General features: G+C 68.3%; 1 protein-coding gene across 1 annotated transcript; it reads right to left on the reverse strand.

The window, feature by feature from the left end:
- Positions 1 to 1,756: 1,756 nt before the first annotated feature.
- On the reverse strand, positions 1,757 to 19,842 carry LOC104565431 (kinesin heavy chain-like; the record flags this gene model as incomplete). Its single annotated transcript, XM_088538152.1, has 24 exons — positions 19,687 to 19,842; positions 17,938 to 18,025; positions 17,109 to 17,182; positions 16,918 to 17,022; positions 16,781 to 16,829; positions 16,456 to 16,511; positions 16,268 to 16,355; positions 15,232 to 15,356; positions 15,023 to 15,127; positions 14,800 to 14,948; positions 13,789 to 13,937; positions 13,473 to 13,681; positions 12,553 to 12,621; positions 12,278 to 12,484; positions 10,958 to 11,104; positions 8,695 to 8,883; positions 7,536 to 7,653; positions 7,365 to 7,429; positions 7,122 to 7,231; positions 6,266 to 6,367; positions 5,386 to 5,446; positions 5,241 to 5,312; positions 4,235 to 4,339; positions 1,757 to 2,005 (listed from the first exon to the last, which is right to left on the reverse strand). Coding segments are annotated over exons 1-24 (2,820 nt in total), but the record flags the coding sequence as incomplete, so codon positions are not given.
- Between the last annotated feature and the right edge of the window lie 672 nt (positions 19,843 to 20,514).

Consider the following 20,514-nt stretch of genomic DNA (forward strand, 5'->3'; position numbering starts at 1 on the left):
GTGTGTCCCCATGCACCTCGGATGTCCCTGTGTGTCCCCATGCACCTGGCACGTCCCTGTGTGTCCCCATGCACCCGGTGTGTCCCTGTGTGTCCCCATGGACCCAGTGTGTGCCGGTGTCCTGTCCCCATGCACCGGTGTGTGCCAGTGTCCTGTCCCCATGCACCCAGTGTGTCCCTGTGTGTCCCCATGCACTGGTGTGTTCCAGTGCCCTGTCCCCATGCACCTGGCACATCCCTGTGTCCCTGTGTGTCCCCATGCACCTGGCACGTCCCTGTGTGTCCCCATGCACTCGCTGTGTGCCACTGTTTCCCCTTGCACCCTAAGCCTCTGTCCCCATGCACTCGGTCCCCTGTCCCCATGTGCCCATTTCCCTGTCCCCATGCACCAGTGCACACGGTCCCTTTGTCCCCATGCCCCCCGTGCACTGTCCCCATGCACCCAGTGTATCCCAATTCCCTGTCCCCATGGCACTGTCCCCGTGTCCCCATGCACCCTGTGCACTGTCCCCCTGTAATGTCCCCCTGTCCCCATGCCCCCAGTGCACTGTCCCCCGTCCCATGCCTCTGTGCACTGTCCCCCTGTACTGTCCCCCTGTCCCCAGTGCACTGTCCCCATGTCCCCATGCCCCCCATGCACTGTCCCCCTGTCTTTGTGCCCCCCGCGTGCTGTCCCCTTGTCCCCTGTGTACTGTGCCTCTGTCCCCATGCACCCTGCACTGTCCCCATGCACGCCATGCACTCTTCCCCTGTCCCCATGCACCCCATGCACCCCGTGTGCTGTCCCCTGCGTGGTCCTTGTCCCCGTGCTGTCCCCCTATCCCTGCACTGTCCCCCATCCCCGTGCTGTCCCCCTGTCCCTGTGCCATCCCCGTCCCTGCGCTGTCCCCCTGTCCCCATGCACCCCATGCACCCCGCGCTGTCCCCCGCACTGTCCCCCTGTCCCCATGCAACCCGCGCTGTCCCCTGCGCTGTCCCCCCGTCCCTGTCCCCTTGTCCCCATGCACCCCATGCACTGTCTCCATGCCCTCCGTGCATTCTTCCCCTGTCCCCCGCACTGTCCCCCCATCCCTGCGCTGTCCCCCACGCTGTCCCCGTCCCCTTGTCCCCATGCACTCCATGCACCCCGTGTGTTGTCCCCTGCGCTGTACCCCCGTCCCCATGCGCTGTCCCCGTCCCCTTGTCCCCATGCACCCCGTGTGTTGTCCCCTGCGCTGTCCCCATCCCCGCACTGTCCCCCTGTCCCCCGCACTGTCCCCCTGTCCCCATGCACCCCATGCACTGTCTCCATGCCCCCATGCATTCTTCCCCTGTCCCCCGCACTGTCCCCCCATCCCTGCGCTGTTCCCCGCACTGTCCCTGTCCCCTTGTCCCCATGCACCCCATGCACCCCGTGTGCTGCCCCCTGTGCTGTCCCCCCGTCCCTGTCCCCGTCCCCTTGTCCCCATGCACCCCATGCACCCCGCGTGCTGTCCCCTGCGCTGTCCCCGTCCCCGTGCTGTCCCTCCGTCCCTGCACTGTCCCCTGTCCCCATGCACCCCATGCACCCCGTGTGTTGTCCCCTGTGCTGTACCCCTGTCCCCATGCGCTGTCCCCGTCCCCTTGTCCCCCCGTCCCGTTACCGATGTGTGCGCTGTGCGCTCTCCGGGCGCCCTTGGCCCTCACGGCCTCCTTGATGCGCTCGACCTCCTGCTGGTAGCGGCGCTGTCCCCATGCACCCCATGCACCCCGTGCACTGTCCCCTTATCCCCATGCACCCTGTCCCCGTCCCCCCGTCCCCTTGTCCCGTTACCGATGTGCGCGCTGTGCGCTCTCCGGGCGCCCTTGGCCCGCACGGCCTCCTTGATGCGCTCGACCTCCTGCTGGTAGCGCCGCTTGTCCTTGCGCGCGCCCTCCTTGGCCTCCCTCAGGGCGCCCTCCAGGGCCTGCACTCGCGCAGCCGTAGCCCGAAGCCGTTTCTCCAGCTTCGGAAGCTCGCAGCGCAGGTCTGCATTGTCACGGACCAGCTGCGGGGGGGGTCAGCGCCGGGACCGGGACCGGGACCGGGACCAGAACCGGGACCGGGACCCGCACCGGGACCCGCACCCGCACCCGCACTGCAACCGGCACCGCAACCGGCATCAGCACCCGCAACCGGCACTGGGACCCACACCAGCACCGGGACCCGCACCGGAACCGGCCGCTGATACCGGGCACCAGCGCTGGGCACCAGCACCAGGCACCAGTACTGGGTACCAGCACTGGTCACTGGCACTGAGTACCGGAAATGGCCACTGGTACCGGGCACTGGTACCGGGCACCAGCACCAGGCACTGGGACCAGCCACCAGTGCTGCACACCAGCACGGGGCACCAGGCACTGGTACTGGGCACCAGCACTGGGCACCGGTACCAGGCACTGGTACCAGACACCAGCACTGAGCACAAGCACTGGGTACCAGAACTGGTCACCGGTACCGGGCACTGGGACCAGCCACCAGCACTGGGCACAAGCACTGGGTACCAGAACTGGTCACCGGTACCGGGCACTGGTACCGGACACCAGCACTGGGTACCAGCACCAGCCACGGGTACTGGCCACTAGCGCTGGGTACCAGCGCTGGGCACTGGTACTGGGCACCGGCAACAGGTACCAGCAGTGGGCACCAGAACCTGCACCAGCACTGGGTACCAGCACTGGGTACTGGTACTGGGCACCAGTACTGGGTACCAGCACCGGTGCCGGGCAGCAGAACCTGCACCAGCACCGGGCGCCTGCATTGGCACCAGTACCTACCCCAGTCATAGGCACTGGGCACTAGGGACGCGCACTGGCACCGGTCACCCGTGTCACCCGCACGGGGCACCCGCAGCGCCCACACGGGACCCATCGGCGCTGGTACCGGTGCCCATGGGCAGCGGGCGCCGGCGCTGGGCGCCCTGTGCTGGGACGTGGCACCGGTACCAGCAGCACCAGGGGACTCCCGTGACCCCATCCGGGGACACCCAGCCCCACGGCGATGCCTGGGGGGTCCCAGCCCCACAGCGGTGGCTGGAGGAGGGTCCCAGCCCCACGGCGATGCCTCGGGGAGGATCCCAGCCCCACAGTGACGCCTGGGGGTCCCAGCCCCATAGTGGCTCCTGGGGGGTCCCAGCCCCACGGCGATGCCTGGGGGTCCCAGCCCCATAGTGATGCCTGGGGGTCCCAGCCCCATAGTGGCTCCTGGGGGGTCCCAGCCCCATGGTGGCTCCTGGGGGGTCCCAGCCCCATAGTGGCTCTGTGGGGAGCCCCCCCCGTGGCACATGCACAGCAGGGGGGCGGTGACGGCGGAGTGGGGCGGGATGGGGGGCAGAGGCGGGGGGTGACACGGGGGGGACATGGGGCAGAGCCAGGCAGGGTGCGGGGGGGACGCGGTACCTTGGCCACCCAGAGATCCAGCTAGGGAGGAGGCAGCGGCGGGGGGCAACAAGGGGGGCTCAGCGCAGGGCACGGCCCCCCTGCCCCATGGAGCCACCCGTGGGGCAGAGCGGGGCGATGCCATGGGGCAGAGTGGGGCGATGCCGTGGGGCAGCGGGGCGATACCGTGGGGCAGAGCAGGGCAATGCCGTGGGGCAGAGCGGGGCGATACCGTGGGGCAGAGTGGGGCGATGCCGTGGGGCAGCAGTGGGGCGATGCCATGGGGCAGAGCGGGGCGATGCTGGGTGCCCGTGGGGCGATGCCGTGGGGCAGAGCGCGGCGATGCTGGGTGCCCATGGGGCGATGCCATGGGGCGATGCCGTGGGGCAGAGCGGGGCGATGCTGGGTGCCCGTGGGGCAATGCCGTGGGGCAGAGCGGGGTGATGCTATGGGGCGATGCCGTGGGGCGATGCCATGGGGCAGTGCTGCCGTGGGGCAGCAGTGGGGTGATGCCGTGGGGCGATGCCATGGGGCAGCAGTGGGGCGGTGCCGTGGGGCAGAGCGGGGCGATGCCGGGTGCCCGTGGGGCGATGCTGTGGGGCAGAGCGGGGCGATGCCGTGGGGCAGTGATACTGTGGGGCAGCAGTGGGACGGTGCCGTGGGGCAGAGCGGGGCGGTGCCGTGGGGCAATGCCGTGGGGCAGCGCTGCCGTGGGGCAGCAGTGGGGCGGTGCCGTGGGGCAATGCCATGGGGCAGCGATGCCATGGGGCAGCGATGCCGTGGGGCAATGCAGTGGGGCGGTGCCGTGGGGCGGTGCCGTGGGGCAGCGGTGCCGTGGGGCAGAGCGGGGCGCTGCCCACCTGTTTGTGAACCTTTGTAAGCTGCTCCAGGTTGTTCTCAAGAAAGGAAATCTTCTGCTTCTGGGAGTGCAGCCCCCCGCTGTCCTCGGGCTCCAGCTCTGCGCTCTGGGGGCTGCGCTGAGCGCGGGGCCCCGGCACCCCCGGACCCCCCGACCCTCCGGACCCCCAGGACCCCCGGACCCCCCGGACCCCCCGGACCCCCGGACCCCCGGGACCCCCCGGACCCCCCGGACCCCCCGACCCCCCGGACTCCCCGGACCCCCGGGACCCCCGGACCCCCGGGACCCCCCGGGACCCCCGGACCCCCCGACCCCCCGGACCCTCCGACCCCCCGGACCCCCCGCTCCGGTGCCGCTTCCTCCCGGTGCCCCCGGCTCCCCCCGGCAGCCCCGTTTTCCCTCTCCCCGTTGCCCCCGTTCCCCTCCCACCGCCCCCCTTTCCCCTCCTTCCCCACATCATGCCCAGTTTGCTCCTTATTGCCCCCATCTCCCCCCATCGCCCCCATCTCCCCCCATTGCCCCACGGTCACCCCCATCTCCCCCCATCTCCCCCCATCTCCCCTCATCTCCCCGCATTGCCCTGCAGTCACCCCCATTGCCCCCATGTCCCCCCATGTCCCCCATGTCCCCCATATCCCCCCGTGTCCCCCATGTCCCCATGTCCCCATGTCCCCCATGTCCCCATCCCCCCATGTCCCCATATCCCCCCATGTCCCCCCATGTCCCCATGTCCCCATGTCCCCGTGTCCCCCGTGTCCCCCGTGTCCCCATGTCCCCCCATGTCCCCATGTCCCCCATGTCCCCCATGTCCCCATGTCCCCCGTGTCCCCCATGTCCCCCATGTCCCCCATGTCCCCCGTGTCCCCCATGTCCCCATGTCCCCCCGTGTCCCCCCATGTCCCCCATGTCCCCATGTCCCCATATCCCCCCATATCCCCCCGTGTCCCCCCATGTCCCCCATGTCCCCCGTGTCCCCCATGTCCCCATGTCCCCCCGTGTCCCCTCACTTTCTTGACTCGAGTCGTGACGTCTTGAACAAACAGCTTGCGCAGGTTGTGGAGGGTCTGGAGTTCACGGGCCTGGGGGGACAGGGTGAGCGGGGGGGACACGGCCCCCCGGCCCCCCCGGCCCCCCCGGCCCCCCAGCACCTACCACGGTCTCCTCCAGCCCCTTGAGGTCCTGCTTGGACTGCTCGTGGCGCTCGTGGAGGAACCTGGGGGAGATGGGGGTCGGGGGGCTCTAGGGGGGCCGGGGGGCTCTAGGGGGGCCGGGGGGCTCCGGGGGGTCAGGGGGGCTCTGGGGGGTCAGAAGGGCCCGGGGGGTCCTGGGTCCCACAAGCGTCCTGGGCTCCTGGGGGGTCCCGGGGGGTCTCGGGGTGATGGGGGGCGTCAAGGGGCATCTCGGGGGGTCTCAGGATGATGAGGGGGAATGGGGGCCATGGAGGGGATCGAGGAGGGTCCCGGGATGATGGGGGGGAATGGGGGCCATGGGGGGGCCATGGGGGGGTCTTGGGGTGATGGGGGGGAATGGGGGCCATGGGGAGGGGTCTCGGGGGGTCTTGGGGTGATGGGGGGCAATGGGGGCCATGAGGGGTCCTGGGGGGTCCCGGGGGATGGGGGAAATGGGGGCCATGGGGGGGGGACCAAGGGGGGTCCCGGGGGCCGTGGGGGGTCCCGGGATGATGGGGAGGGTCCCGAGGGGGTCCCGGGGGGTCCCGGGGGGTCTCGGGGGGGTCCCAGGGGGTCCCGGGATGATGGGGGGTCCCGGGGGCCGTGGGGGGTCCCAGGGTGTTCAAGGGGGGGTCTTGGGGGGTCCCGGGATGATGGGGGATCCCGGCGGGTCCTGGGGGGGTCCCGGGGGGGGGTCCCAGGATGATGGGGGGTCCCAGGCGGTTCCCGGGATGATGGGGGGTCCTGGGGGCCGTGGGGGGTCCCGGGGGGTCCCGGGATGATGGGGGGTACCAGGGGGGTTTCGGGGGGTCCCGGGGGGTCCCAGGGTGATGGGGGGTCCCGGGGGGTCTCGGGGGTCTCACGTGAGCTCCTGCAGCCGCGCCGTCTTGGCGCGCTCCTCGTCCCGCAGCGCCTCGTGCTCCGCGCGCAGCTTCTCCAGCTCCAGCTGCAGCTTCTGGTTGAGGCTGCGAGAGACGGAGCCTCGGGACGGGAACGGGGACGGGGACGGGGACGGGGACCGGGACGGGGATGGGGATGGGGACGGGGACGGGGACGGGGACCGGGACGGGGATGGGGATGGGGACGGGGACGGGGACGGGGTGCCCCCCAGCCCCAGCCGCCATCCTCGGGACCCGGCGGTCCAGGAACGGGGACGGGGATGGAGAGAGGATGGAGCATCATGAGCATCATCATGGGCATCATCGTGGGCATCATCATGGACATCAGGGACTACATGGGCACACCTGGTTAGGGATGGAGATGGGAATGGGGACAAGGACGGGAATGGGAGCAGGGATGGAGATAGGACCAGAATTCATGGGCATCATGAATATCATGTTGGGGCAGATGCAGGGATGGGGATGGGGACAAGGACGGGAATGGGAGCAGGGATGGAGATAGGACCAGACTTCATGGGCATCATGAGCATCATGCTGGGGCAGATGCAGGGATGGCAATGGAGACAAGAATGGGGACAAGGACGGGAATGGAGATAGGACTAGACTTCATGGACATCATGCTGGGGCAGATGCAGGGATGGGGCTGGGGACAAGGATGGGGATAGGACTGGGCATCAAGGGCATCACGGGCATCACGCCCGGGCGGATGCGGGGCTGGGGACAGGGCTGGGGATGGGGATGGGGACAGGGCTGGGGACGGGGACGGGGCTGGGGCTGGGGACAGGGCCGGGGACAAGGCTAGGCCGGCGCCGGCGCTCACTCGCGCAGCTCGTCGATGGTTTTCTGCTTCTCGTTGATCTCGTCGCGGAGCCGGGCGAGCTGCTTGTGCTGGGCCTCGCGGTGACTCTCCAGCTGCAGCTCCAGGGCCTTCTGCAGGGACCGAGCGCTGGGTGTCCCCCTGTGTCCCCCCGTGTCCCCTCTGTGTCCCCTCCATGTCCCCTCCATGACCGCTCCATGTGCCCTCCATGTCCCCCCTGTGTCCCCTCCATGTCCCCCCGCTCACCTTGACCTCGTCCGTCTCCTGGGGCTGGTCCTGCTGGTCCTTCCTGGCCACCCCGTGGGCCGTCTCTGCGGGGCAGAGCCGGGGTCGGCAGGGCCGGGACGGGGCGGCCGTGTCCCCCCATGTCCCCCCACGTCCCCCCGTGTCACCCCGTCCCCCCGTCCCCCCGCGCACCCTGCGCCTGCAGCCGGGCCAGCTCCTCGCTCAGCGCGTCGTGGGCCTCCTCCAGGTGCCTCTTCTTGAGCTCCACGTTCTGCATGTACTCGGTGAGCGAGCGGATCTTGGCCTCGTGCTGCGGGAGCGCCCGGCTCAGCCACGGCCACCAGGGAGGCCACCAGCGAGGCCACCAAGGAGGCCACCACGGGGCCACCACAGCACCGTCACTGTGGGGCCACGGACACACGTCCCGCGTGCAGGGACACCGGCCACCACCACCAGGGCCACCCGCACTGGTCAAGGGCCACCAGGGTCCCCTATCCCTGGTCAGCGGCTACCGCCATTGTGGTCACCTACACTGGTCAAGGGCCACCATAGTCCCCTATCCCAGATCAAGGGCCACCACCATTGTAGTCACCTACACTGGTCAAGGGCCACCGTAGTCTCCTATCCCTCATCAAAGGCTACCACCACTGTGGCCATCCACACTGGTCAAGGGCCACCAGGGTCCTCTATCCCTGGTCAAGGGCCACTGCCACCAGGGCCACCCCCACTGGTCAAGGGCCACCATGGTCCCCCATCCCTGGTCAAGGGCTACCACCATTGTGGTCACCACACTGCTCAAGGGCCACCATGGTCCCCTATCCCTGGTCAAGGGCCACCACCACCAGGGCCACCTGCACTGTTCAAGGGCCACCATGGTCCCGCATCCCAGGTCAGGGGCTACCGCCATTGTGGTCACCTACACTGGTCAAGGGCCACCATGGTCCCCTGTCCCAGATCAAGGGTCACCACCACCAAGGCCACCCACACTGGTCAAGGGCCACCATGGTCCCCTATCCCTGGTCAAGGGCCACCACCACCAGAGCCACCCACACTGGTCAAGGGCCACCATGGTCCCCTATCCCAGATCAAGGGTCACCACCACCAAGGCCACCCACACTGGTCAAGGGCCACCATGGTCCCCTATCCCTGGTCAAGGGCCACTGCAACCAGGGCCACCCACACTGCTCAAGGGCCACCACAACCATGGCCATCCAGACTGGTCAAGGGCCACCACCACCAAGGGCCACCAACCTCAGGGCCACCGAGTCAGTGCCACGGCTCCCAGGGCCTGCCCAAGGGTGGCTGCCCCCCACGGTTGTCCCCCCACGCCGTGGCCCTGCGCGTGCCCCACCTGGGAGATGAGGAGCTGGCAGGACGAGAGCTCCCGGCCCGTCACCTCCATCTTGCGGTGACACTCGACCTGCAGGTTCTCCAGCTGCCGGCACCGCTTCACCACCGACTTCACCTCCGACTTGATCTTGCTGATGTAGAGCCGGGCCACGGTGAACTCCTCCTCGATGGCCCCGCTCACCTCCACCGGCTGCCACGGCACACGCGTGAGCGTCGCGCGGACGCGGCGCGGACACGGCACGCGTGCGGGTTGCGTGGGTGCAGCAGCGCTCATTGCATGGGCACAGCGTGGACATGTCACGTGCAAGTTGCATGGGTGCAGCAGCACTCATTGTATGGACACAGCATGGACATGTCACACGCGCAAGTTGCATGGGTGCAGCATTGCCCATTGTACGGACACAGCATGGACATGTCACGTGCAAGTTGCATGGGTGCAGCAACACTCATTGCACGGACATGTCACATATGCAGGTTGCATGGGTGCTGCAACACTCATTGCATGGATATGTCACAACATGGATGTGTCACATGTAGAGGTTGCATGGGTGCAGCATTGCTCATTGCATGGACACAGCATGGACATGTCACACGTGCAGGTTGCATGGGTGCAGCAACACTCATTGCATGGATATGTCATAACATGGACGTCGCATGCAGGTAGCATGAGCACAGCGATACTCATCGCATGGACACGTCATGGCATGGACATGTCACACATGCAGGTTGCATGAGTGCTGCAACACATTGCATGGATATGTCACAACATGGATGTGTCACATGTACAGGTTGCATGGGCACAGCAGTCTCGTTGCATGGATATGTCACATACGAAGGTTGCATGGGTGCTGCAACGCTCATTGCATGGATATGTTATAACATGGATGTCACGCATGCAGGTAGCATGAGCACAGCGATACTCATCGCATGGACACGTCACGGCATGGACATGTCACATGTACAGGTTGCATGGGCGCAGCAGTCATTGCATGGACATGTGGCACATGCAGGTTGCATGGGCACAGCATGGGCATGGCATGGTCACATCATGGCATGGACATGTCCTACATGTCCGGGTTGCGTGGGTGCAGCAGTGCTCATTGCATGGACACAGCATGGACATGTCACACATGCCGGTTGCATGACTGCTGCAACACATTGCATGGATATGTCACAACATGGACGTGTCACATGTACAGGTTGCATGGTTGCAGCAGTCTCATTGCATGGGTATGTCACATACGCAGGTTGCATGAGTGCAACAAAACTTATTGCATGGCTATGTCACAACATGGACGTGTTGCATGGGCACAGCAGTCTCATTGCATGGGTATGTCACATATGCAGGTTGCATGGGTGCTGCAACACTCGTTGAATGGATATGTCATAACATGGACGTCACGCATGCAGGTAGCATGAGCACAGCGATGCTCATTGCATGGACATGTCATGGCATGGACATGTCATATGTGCAACCTGCATGGGCACAGCAGTCTCAATGCATGGACATGGGACACGTGCAGGTTGCATGGGCATGGCATGGTCACATCATGGCATGGATATGTCCCACGTGTGCGGGTTGCATGGGCGCAGCAGTCTCATTGCATGGACATGTGGCACGTGCAGGTTGCACAGGCGCAGCATGCTCACATCATGGCACGGATATGTCCCAAGTGAGGGTTGCGTGGCAGTCTCATTGCATGGACACGTCACAGCATGGACATGGTTGCAACAACGTGCAGGTTGCATGGGCGCAGCAACTCTCATTGCATGGACATGTGGCACATGCAGGTTGCATGGGCACAGCAGTCTCATTGCATTGACATGGGACACGTGCAGGTTGCACGGGTGCAGCATGGGCATGGCATGGTCACATCATGGCACGGATATGTCCCAAGTGAGGGTTGCATGGGAGTCTCATTGCACGGACACGTCACAGCATGGACATGGGACACGTGCAGGTTGCATGGGCGCAGCAACGCTCATTGCATGGACACGTGGCACATGCAGGTTGCACGGGTGCAGCAACGCTCATTGCATTGACATGGGACATGTGCAGGTTGCACGGGCGCAGCGACGCTCATTGCACGGACATGGGACATGTACAGGTTGCATGGGTGCAGCAACGCTCATTGCATTGACATGGGACATGGGACACGTGCAGGTTGCATGGGCGCAGCGACGCTCATTGCATGCCACCGCCGTGACGATGGCACGAGCACGTGGCAGGTCCCCCGCGCCCCCGTCGCGGGGTCCCCACTGACCAGTTTGATCTCGCCGTTGCCCACGATGACGCTGAACTCGCTGAGGTCCTTCATGAGCCCGTTGAGCACCTCGGCCGCGCGCTTGCGCTGCTGCCCGCTCACGTCGCGCACGCGCTGCAGCTCCGTCTCCAGCGACAGCGTCGTGGCCTGCGGGCACCGCTCAGCGCCCCCCGCCCGGCGCCCCCAGCGAGCCCCCAGGGAGCCCCCAGCACCCAGGGGGGCTCTGGGCATCTCCAGGGCACCCGTGAGCAACCCAGGGGCTTGCAGGACCCCCAGGACCCCTCTGCATCCCTGGCAGCCCCTGGACCATCCTGGCACCTCCAGGGCCCCCCCAGGGTCCTGCCAGTGCCCCCCCCCAGGGGCTGTTTTGGGGTTCAGCAGGTCCTGGCTCCAGGAGCCCCTAATTTGGGTCCCCGATTGGAATCCAGAGGGTCCGGGTTGGTTCTGATTGAGGCTGGGGGAGATCCCGACGGGTCTGAGGTCCTGATTGAGGCTCTGGGGGCTCCCAGGGCTGGGGGGGGATCCTGGCCTGGCTGCCCCAGCTGCAGTCTGGGGGCTGGGGGCTCCTGCTTTGGGGTCTGGGCTCCTGCATTGGGGTCTGGGGGCTCCTGCTTTGGGGTCTGGGCTCCTGCATTGGGATCTGGGCTCCTGCTTTGGGGTCTGGGCTCCTGCATTGGGGTCTGGGGGCTCCTGCCTTGGGATCTGGGCTCCTGCTTTGGGGTCTGGGGGCCCCTGTGTTGGGATCTGAGGGCTCCTGCATTGGGGTCTGGGGGCTCCTGCTTTGGGGTCTGGGGGCTCCTGCTTTGGGATCTGGGCTCCTGCTTTGGGGTCTGGGGGCTCCTGCTTTGGCTCCGCTTGGAGGCTCCCAACCCTGCGGATCCCAGTGTGACCCAACCGGGTTCCCGATCCCAGCGGAGCTTCCCAATAGACCCCAGGGGTGCCAGTGGGGCTCCCCGGGATTCCCTCCAGGGCTCCCACCGTGGCTCCTGGGGTGGGTCTCGGGGGGTCCCGGGGGGTCCCGAGGGGTCCCGGTGGCTCCCGGTGGCTCCCGGGGGGTTCTGAGGGGTCCTGGGGGGTCCCGGTGGGTCCCAGCAGCTCCCAGTGGCTCCCGGTGGATCCCGGTGGCTCCCGGTGGCTCCTGGGGGGTCCCAGTGGCTCCCGGTGGATCCCAGCGGCTCCCGGGGGGTCCCGGTGGCTCCCAGGGTGTCCCGGTGGATCCCGGTGGCTCCTGGGGGGTCCCAGTGGCTCCCAGTGGCTCCCGGGGGGTCCCGGTGGCTCCCGGGGTGTCCCGGTGGCTCCCGCGGTGCCGGGGGGTCTCACCTCGGTGCGGGCCAGCTCGTCGGCCAGGCGGCGGTTGTGGCGCCCGGTGTCCTCGGCCTCCTGCGCCTTGCGGTCGTAGCTGCGCGCCAGCTCCTCGAGCGCCGCCAGCACCTCGGCCACCTCGGCGCGCGCCGCGCCGTGCTCGGCCCGCAGCGCCGCCAGCTCCCGCCGCGCCGCGTCCCCGCCACCCCGCGCCGCCGCCAGCACCTGCGGCCCCCGGGAGCTCAGCGGGGACGGCGGCGCCGGGGGACGCGGGGGGACGGGTCGGGACTCACCTCCTCCTGGTCCAGCATCTGCTGCTTGAGCTTCTCCATGATCTGGCTCTGCTGGTTGATCTCGTCGTCCTGCGAGGGGGCGGAGGGGGGCGTTGGTGCCACCACGGTCCCCAAGGGGGTGGGGGCAGCGCGGGGCAGTGCTGGGGGGCCCTGCGGTGCTGGGGGACCCCGGGAGCCCCTGGGCTGCCACTTGTCTTGGGGGTCCTGGGGTGTATTGGGATTCCTGGGGTCCTGGATGGCTCCCTGGGTGTCCCAGTGGGTCCTGGTTGGGTCTGTGAAGTTCCTGGATGGCTCCTTGGGGATCCCTGTGAGTCCTGGTTGGTCCTAGAGGTTCCTGGATGGGTTCCTGGGGATCCCTGTGGGCCCTGGTTGATCTCTGAGGGTCCTGGATGGGTCCCTGGGTGTTGCAGTTGGTCCCTGAGGTTCCTGGATGGCTCCCTGGGGATCCCTGTGGGTCCCAGTTGATCCCTGGGGGTCCTGGATGGATTCCTGGGGATCCCTGGGGGTCGCAGTTGGTCCCTGGGGGTCCTGGATGGGTCTCTGGGGATCCCTGTGGATCCTGGTTGGTCCTTGGGGGTCCTGGATGGGTCCCTGGGGGTCCTGGTTGGTCCCTGAGGTTCCTGCATGGCTCCCTGGAGGGTCCTGGATAGGTGCCTGGGAGTCCCAGTTGGTCCCTGGGGGTCCTGCATGGATCCCTGGGTGTCCCTGTGGGTCCTGGTGGGTCCCGGGGATCCCAGGGGTCCTAGTTGTGTTCCTGGAGGTCCCAGGGGGTCTCGGATGAGTCCCTGAGGTTCCTGGATGGGTTCCTGGGGATCCCTGTGGGTCCTGGTTGGTCCTGGAGGTCCCAGGGGGTCTCGGATGGGTCCCTGAGGTTCCTGGTTGGGTCCCTAGGGGTCCTGGTTGGGGTCCTGGCCGGGCACCTTGTCATCGAGCTGCTTGTAGAGCTTGCGGATCTCCTCCTCGTACTTGCGGCGCTCCTCGTCCGAGATGTGGATGACGATGGAGGAGCTGTTGTCGTTGAGGGGGGTCTCCCCCGCGGGCTCCGGCCCCGAGCCCGGCCCCTCTCCGGAGCCGGCGTCGGCCTCGGCCTCGGCCCCGCTCAGCTGCTCCGTCTCGGGCACGTCCTCCCCTGCGGACGCGGCCTCCGTCTCCCCACGGCGCAGGACGCGGCGGACGGAGGCGGATGGGGGTCCCGGCCCTCCCGCCCCCGCCCGGACGCCTGGGCCCCCGCCTCACCGCTCCGCCAGCGGCTCAGCTCGGCCTCCAGCTTGGCGATGGTCTCCTTGAGCGCCTTGTTCTTCTCCTTCTCCTTCTCGTACTTCTTCTTCCACTGCTCGGCCGTCAGCTCCAGGTTCACGGACGCCGTGTTCTTGATGGTCTTGGCCCTGGGGAGGGGGCGACCTCAGCCAGGACCCCCCCGTGCCCCCCTCACCAAGCAGCATCCCCCAGAGACCATCCCAGAGCCCCCCATCTCTGCCCTGGAGCCCCCAAACTGCTGCTCCCCCATGGGGAGCAACACGGGAGCCTGGATGGGAGCAGGGGGGTAGTTGGGGTGCAAGGCGTGCAGGGCGGTAACTGGGGTGCATGGGGTGCATGGGAGTGCAATGGGTGCATGGAGCGCAGCTGGGGTCCAGGAGGTGCATGGGGGTCCAAGGAGCGTAACTGGGTGCACGGGGTGTAATTGGGGTGCACGGGGTGCATGCGGGTGCAATAGGTGCATGGGTGCAGTTGGGGTAATGGATGCATAGGGGTGCAATAGGTGCATGGGGTGTAAGCGCATAGGATGCATGCAGTGCAATAGATGCATAGTGGTGCATGGGGTGCAGTTGGGGCAATGGATGCATGGGGGTGCAATAGGTGCATGGGGTGCAAGTGCATGGGGTGCATGCAGTGCAATGGATGCATGGTGGTGCGATAGGTGCATGGGGTGCAGTTAGGGTAATGGGTGCATGGGGGTGCAATAGGTGCATGGGGTGTAAGTGCATGGGGTGTATGGGGTGCAACAGATGCATGGGGGTGCAATAGGTGCATGGGGTGTAAATGCATGGGGTGCATGCAGTGCAATGGCTGCATGGCGGTGCAATAGGTGCATGGGGTGCAGTTGGGGCAATGGATGCCTGGAGGTGCAATAGGTGCACAGGAGCGTAATTGGGGTGCAAGGAGTGTAGCTGGGGTGCAATGGGTACATGGGGTGTAATTGGGCTGCAGGGGGTGCGTGGGGTGCCGGGACGCCCCCGTGGGCCCTACCGCTGCCCGAACATGAGCGTGGACTTGGTCTCGGCGTCGTTGTAGCTGGACGGGGAGCAGCAGATGAACATGGTCGTGCGGCAGTTCCCCCCCAGCGAGTCCTGCAGGATCCGCGTCATCTTGCTGTCCCGGTAGGGCACGTAGGCTTTCTATGGGGAGGGGGGCGGCTCAGCGGCGCCGGGGGGCCGGGCAGACCCCTGCCCGCATTGGGCGCCGCGCTCACCGTGCCCTCGGCCAGCGCCGAGATGACGTTGCCCAGGGCCGACAGCGACTTGTTGATGTTCTTGGCCTCGTCCAGCACGGCCCCCTCGGCCCCCGTCTTGCTGACCTGGGGGGCCGGGGCGGCTCAGGGCTCCCCCCATAGGGCAGCGCACCCGCTCGCCCCATTGGGCTCGTGCAGGAGCCCCCCGCGGGTCCCCGGGCCCCGCCAACCTTCTCGCTCCCGGCCAGGTCGACCAGGTAGAGCTTCCCGCTGAGCTTCTGCTCCGTCTCCACGTTCTCCTGCTTGATGTTGATGAGGAAGATGCTGTGGCTGCGGGAGCTGTGCTCGTTCATGTCTGCGGGGCAGGGGAGAGGCTGCACAGCCGCCCCGCGGCGCCCCACGGTGCCCCACGGCACCCCACAGCACCCCACGGTGTCCCACGGAGCCCCATTGCACCCCAGGGAGCCCCACAGCACCCCACAGTGCCCCACAGCACCCCACAGTGCCCCACGGAGCCCCATGGCACCCCACAGCGCCCCACGGAGCCCCATTGCACTCCACGGAGCCCCATGGCACCCCACGGTGCCCTACGGAGCCCCACAGAGTCCTATGGTGCCCCACGGAGCCCCACAGAGCCCCACGGAGCCCCATTGCACCCCAGGGAGCCCCACGGCACCCCACGGCGCCCCACAGAGCCCCACAGCGCCCCACAGCGCCCCACGGAGCCCCACGGAGTCCTATGGTGCCCCATGGAGCCCCACGGAGCCCCACAGCACCCCACGGCGCCCCACGGAGACCCACGGAACCCCATTGCACCCCAGGGAGCCCCACAGCACCCCACAGCACCTCACGGTGCCCCACGGAGCCCCACGGAGCCCCACAGTGCCCCACAGCACCCCACGGTGCCCCACGGAGCCCCATTGCACCCCAGGGAGCCCCACAGCGCCCCACAGCGCCCCACAGAGCCCCACGGAGCCCCACGGCATCCTAGGGACCCTGGCACTCAACAGTGTCCCAGGGACCCCAACACTGCCCCCTGGATCCCCATGGCACCCCACAGCACCCAGAGGGCCCCATGGTGCCTCGGGGACCCCCACGGAGCCCCAAAGACCCCACAGCACCCAGAGAGCCCCATAGATCCTGGGAGAGCCCCACAGCGCCCCAAGGACGCTCATGGGACCCCCGAGGCCCAGCACCCCGCAGCCCCCCGAGGTGGCGGTCCCCGTCGTGTCCCTGTCGTGTCCCCGTCGTGTCCCCCCTGCTCACTGGTGACGGCCACGTGCCGGTTGGACTTGCCCTCGTCGATGACGTCCAGGATCTCCTCGGGGCTGGACACGAAGCGCTCGGTGCAGCCCTGGGGCAGGGGCGGGGGTCAGCGCAGGGGGTGGCCCCAGCCCCCCCACCGAGGCCCCGTGGGTGCCAGGGGGGTCCCCAGCTGGGGGGCGACCCCTCACCTTGACGTAGGGCACGCGGTTCTTGTCCTCATGCACCGACAGGTTGGTCTTGGTCACTGTAGGGGACACGGAGTGAGGAGGGGGGGGCGATGGAGGTGACTCCCCCCCCAGCTCTGCCCCTCCACCAGGGTCTGCAGCCCCCAGCCCCACTGCCCTGGGGTCCCCCCAGTGCCCCCCATACCCACCCAGTGCCCCCATAGCCCCCATAGCCCCCAGTGCCCCCAGTGCCCCCATAGCCCCCAGTGCCCCCAGTGCCCCCCAGTGCCCCCAGTGCCCCCAGTGCCCCCAGTGCCCCCCAGTCCTGCCCCAGAGCCTCCGCGCTCACTGTCCAGCAGGTCCCGGATCTTGTCCAGATAAATTTCGAAGTAGGAAACCTGGCAGGAGGGAATGGGGATGTTGGGGGGGGGCACTGCAGCTGTCCCCCCCCCGCAGCACCCCGCTCCTCCCGGCGCCCCGACCCACCTTGATGTGGAACTCGAGGTTCTCGTCCATGGAGTAGATGTGGTTGAAGATGTCCTGGGCGATGCGGGGGATGATGCCCATCTGCTGCGGGTCGTGCAGCTTGCCCTGGCGGCGCCGGGGGGGACAGATGGGGATCCCGGGGTCCCTGTGGGGAGCTCAGGGTCCCCCCCCGGCCCCCCGGCCCCCCTCACCTCCATAGTGTGGGTCTTGCCCGACGACGTCTGCCCATAGGCGAAGATGGTGCCGTTGTAGCCGGCCAGCACGTCTGCAGTGGGGCAGTGTGAGCGTGGGGCACCGCAGACACCCCCGGGGCTCCAGAGACCCCCCGGGACCCCAGAGAGCCCATGGGACCCCAGAGACACCCCCTGGGGCCCTCATGGACCCCCCCGGAACCCCCAGGCAGCCCCTGGGAGCATCTGAGAGCCCAGAGAGCCCCCGGGACCCCCAGAGAGCCCCCCGGGACCCCCCAGGATCCCAGAGAGCCCCTGGGACCATCTGAGAGCCCAGAGAGCCCCTGGGACCCCCAGAGAGCCCCCAGGGCCCCCCAGGATCCCAGAGAGCCCCTGGGACCATCTGAGAGCCCAGAAAGCCCCTGAGACACCCCAGGCCCCCCAGGGCCCCCCAGGATCCCAGAGAGCCCCAAGGCCAACACAGACTGTGCAGATTTTCTCTGACTCCCCCGGACAAGGAACCCCCTGAGCCCCAGGGACCTCGTAGCCCCCCGGTCACTTCCAGAACCCCCAGAGATGCCCTCAGGGCCCTCCTGGACTCCCCCAGGGGCCTCACGGGCCTCTCCAGGACCCCTGGGGCCCCCACAGACCCCCCTAAAGCCCCACAGAGACCCCAGGATGCACCGAAGACCCCCAGAGCCCCCCACTCACCGTCGCTGCCAGGGTCACCTCCCCCCTGCCCCATGTGCTCATGTCACCACCCGGCACCCTCCAAACGGCCCTGGGGGACCCAGCCCCTGTCCCCAAAGCCTTCCCCCCCCGGACCCGGTGCGGCCCCCCAGCCCCTCACCCTTGACGATCTGCATGGCGCAGGCGTGATAGACCTGCTCCTGCGTGGTGTTGGGGGGGAAGACGCGGTCGAAGACATAGGGCTTGCCCTGGGGGGGGACATGGGGAGGGTCAGTGCCCAGGAGAGACCCCCACCCCCGTCCTGAGAGACTCCCACCCCGATTCCCACGTATTTTCCTCATATACCCCTGATTCCACCCGCAAAATCCCTCGGATGCCCCTATATTCCCCACTAACTGCCCCCCACGTTACTTCCCCTCCAGCCCCCCTAAACCTTCCCCCGTCCTCCCCCTCTCCTCCCTCACCCCCCAAACACCCTCTCTCCCCATACACCCCCCACGACAACCTCAGTCCCCCTGTACAACCCCCCCAGGCCCTACAACCACCTGCAGACACCCCTAGAGCGCCAGACAACCCCCAAACACCCCAGACCCCCCATATAACCCCAGACCTCCTCATAACCCCCCCCGACCTCCTCATACACCCCCAGGCGCCCCCAAACACCCCCTCAGCCCCCCCAAAACCCCCCAGGACCCCCGAACCCCGCGGCGGCCCCGCGGGAGCTGTCCGGGCCGCGGTGCTGAACGGACGCACAACCGCACGCGACACAACCGCACAACCGCACGCAACACACACACACGACCACACACAACACACACACCCGCCGCCGGACACAACCGCACGCAACACACACACACGACCGCACAACACACACACACACCCGCCGCCGAGACGCACACCCCGCGACGCAACACCCTGCGCCGCACAGCCGCACCCCAGCAACACGCACCGGCAGGCGCGCAACAGCCGCCCGCGACAACCGGCATCCGCACAACCGCACACGCAGCGCCCCCCCCGCCCCGTCCCGCTACAGCCGCACGACGCCCTGCAATGCACCGGCGGCCGCCGCAACACCCGGCGCGACAACAGGCGGCACAGCCGCACACCCACGCGACAGCCGCAGAGCCGAACAGCCCCTCCGGCCCCCCCGGGCCCCCCCGGCTCTACGGTGGGGGGGTCCCCCCGCACGGGGTCCCCCGAGGCACCGGGTCCCGCTGTGGGTCCCCGCAGCCCCCACCCCGGTACTTGGCGGGGGGGGTAGATCCTAACAAAGGGCCGTGCCGCAGGGAGGGGCCGGGGGGGGGGGGCAGGATCTGCGGCAAATTGCCCCCCCCCCACCCCGGCCCGTCCCCCCCAGGGTGCTGGGGGACCGCCCCCCCCCACCGGGGGGGGCATCTGGGCGGCTCTGCCCTTCATAAACAGCCCCCCCCGCGCCGGCCCCAGGGCGGACTGGGGACACTGGGGACACTGGGGACACTGGGGACACTGGGGGCCTCCGAGAGGGAAAGGGGGGAGCGCGGGGGGGGGGGAAACGCCCTGGCGGGGGGGGGGCTGCGGGCGGCCTCGTGCCGGCCACGCCCAAGGCGACCCCCCCCCCCCGCCTCATTCCACCCCAATACCCCCCCCGCGGGTGGATTTTCCACCCCCGGCTCCCTGTTTCCCCCCAGGAAGTCCCCTGGCTCCTTGTCCCCTCCCAAAACACCCCCCTCCCCCTTCCCGGTTGACTATTCCTCCCACGACCCCCCCTCACTGTTTATTACCCCCCCACAGCCCCCTATCCCCCCTCCCGCCGCTAATTGCCCCCCAAGCACCCCCCAACTCGCTATCCCCCCCATCTCCCCCCAGGCCGGGGTCCTTCGCCCCGCGGAGGGGGGGGGTCCGGGGTCCCTGCCCCCCCGGCCGCACTCACCCCCACCACGACGCTGTCGTCGCCCTGGAAGACGGGCAGGAACTTGTCCCCCCGCAGGATCTCGGCCTGGTTGAGCGGGCGGAACCGGCAGAGCACCTTGATGCTGCACTCGGCGCTGGGCTCCGCCATGGCCGGGGCTGGATGCGGGGCCGGGGGGCTCCGGGGTGCGGGTGGGATGCGCTGGGGACCCGGGCACGGGGCTGCTGCCCGGCCTGGGGGGCTAGGCAAGGGCGTGGGGGGGCACCCGGGGGTGCGGGAGGGTGCTCGAGGGTGCGGGGTGACACCCGGGGACGCGGGGTGGCAGCGGGGGGTGCGGGTGCTCCCTAGGGCTCCGGCGGTACCCAAGGATGCGGGCTGCGATCCCGGGATGCGGCGCAGGATGTGACCCAGGGACGCGGGATGCAGCCCGGGAAGGCGGGAGCTTCCCGGCGACGCGGGCGGGACCCGGGGACGCGGGATCCGCCCCGAAGCTGCCGGATGCTCCCGAGGGCTCGGGCGGCACGTAGGGATGCGGGAGGCGACCCGGGGGTGCGGGGCGGTGCGCGGGGATGCGGGATGCCGCCCAGGGATCCGGGATGCCGCCCAGGGATGTAGGATACCGCCCAGGGATGCGGGATGATGCCCAGGGATGCGGATGACGCCCAGGGATGCGGGATGATGCCCAGGGATGCGGATGACGCCCAGGGATGCAGGATATCGCCCAGGGATGCGGATGCCGCCCAGGGATGCGGGATTATGCCCAGGGATCCGGGATACCGCCCAGGGATGCGGGATGCGGGATGCCGCCCAGGGATGCGGGATATCGCCCAGGGATGCGGATGATGCCCA

The sequence above is a fragment of the Tinamus guttatus genome, unplaced genomic scaffold (genome assembly GCF_059628265.1).
Source record: "Tinamus guttatus ecotype Peru unplaced genomic scaffold, ASM5962826v1 Tinamus_guttatus_pri_ptg000934l, whole genome shotgun sequence".
NCBI lineage: Eukaryota > Metazoa > Chordata > Aves > Tinamiformes > Tinamidae > Tinamus > Tinamus guttatus.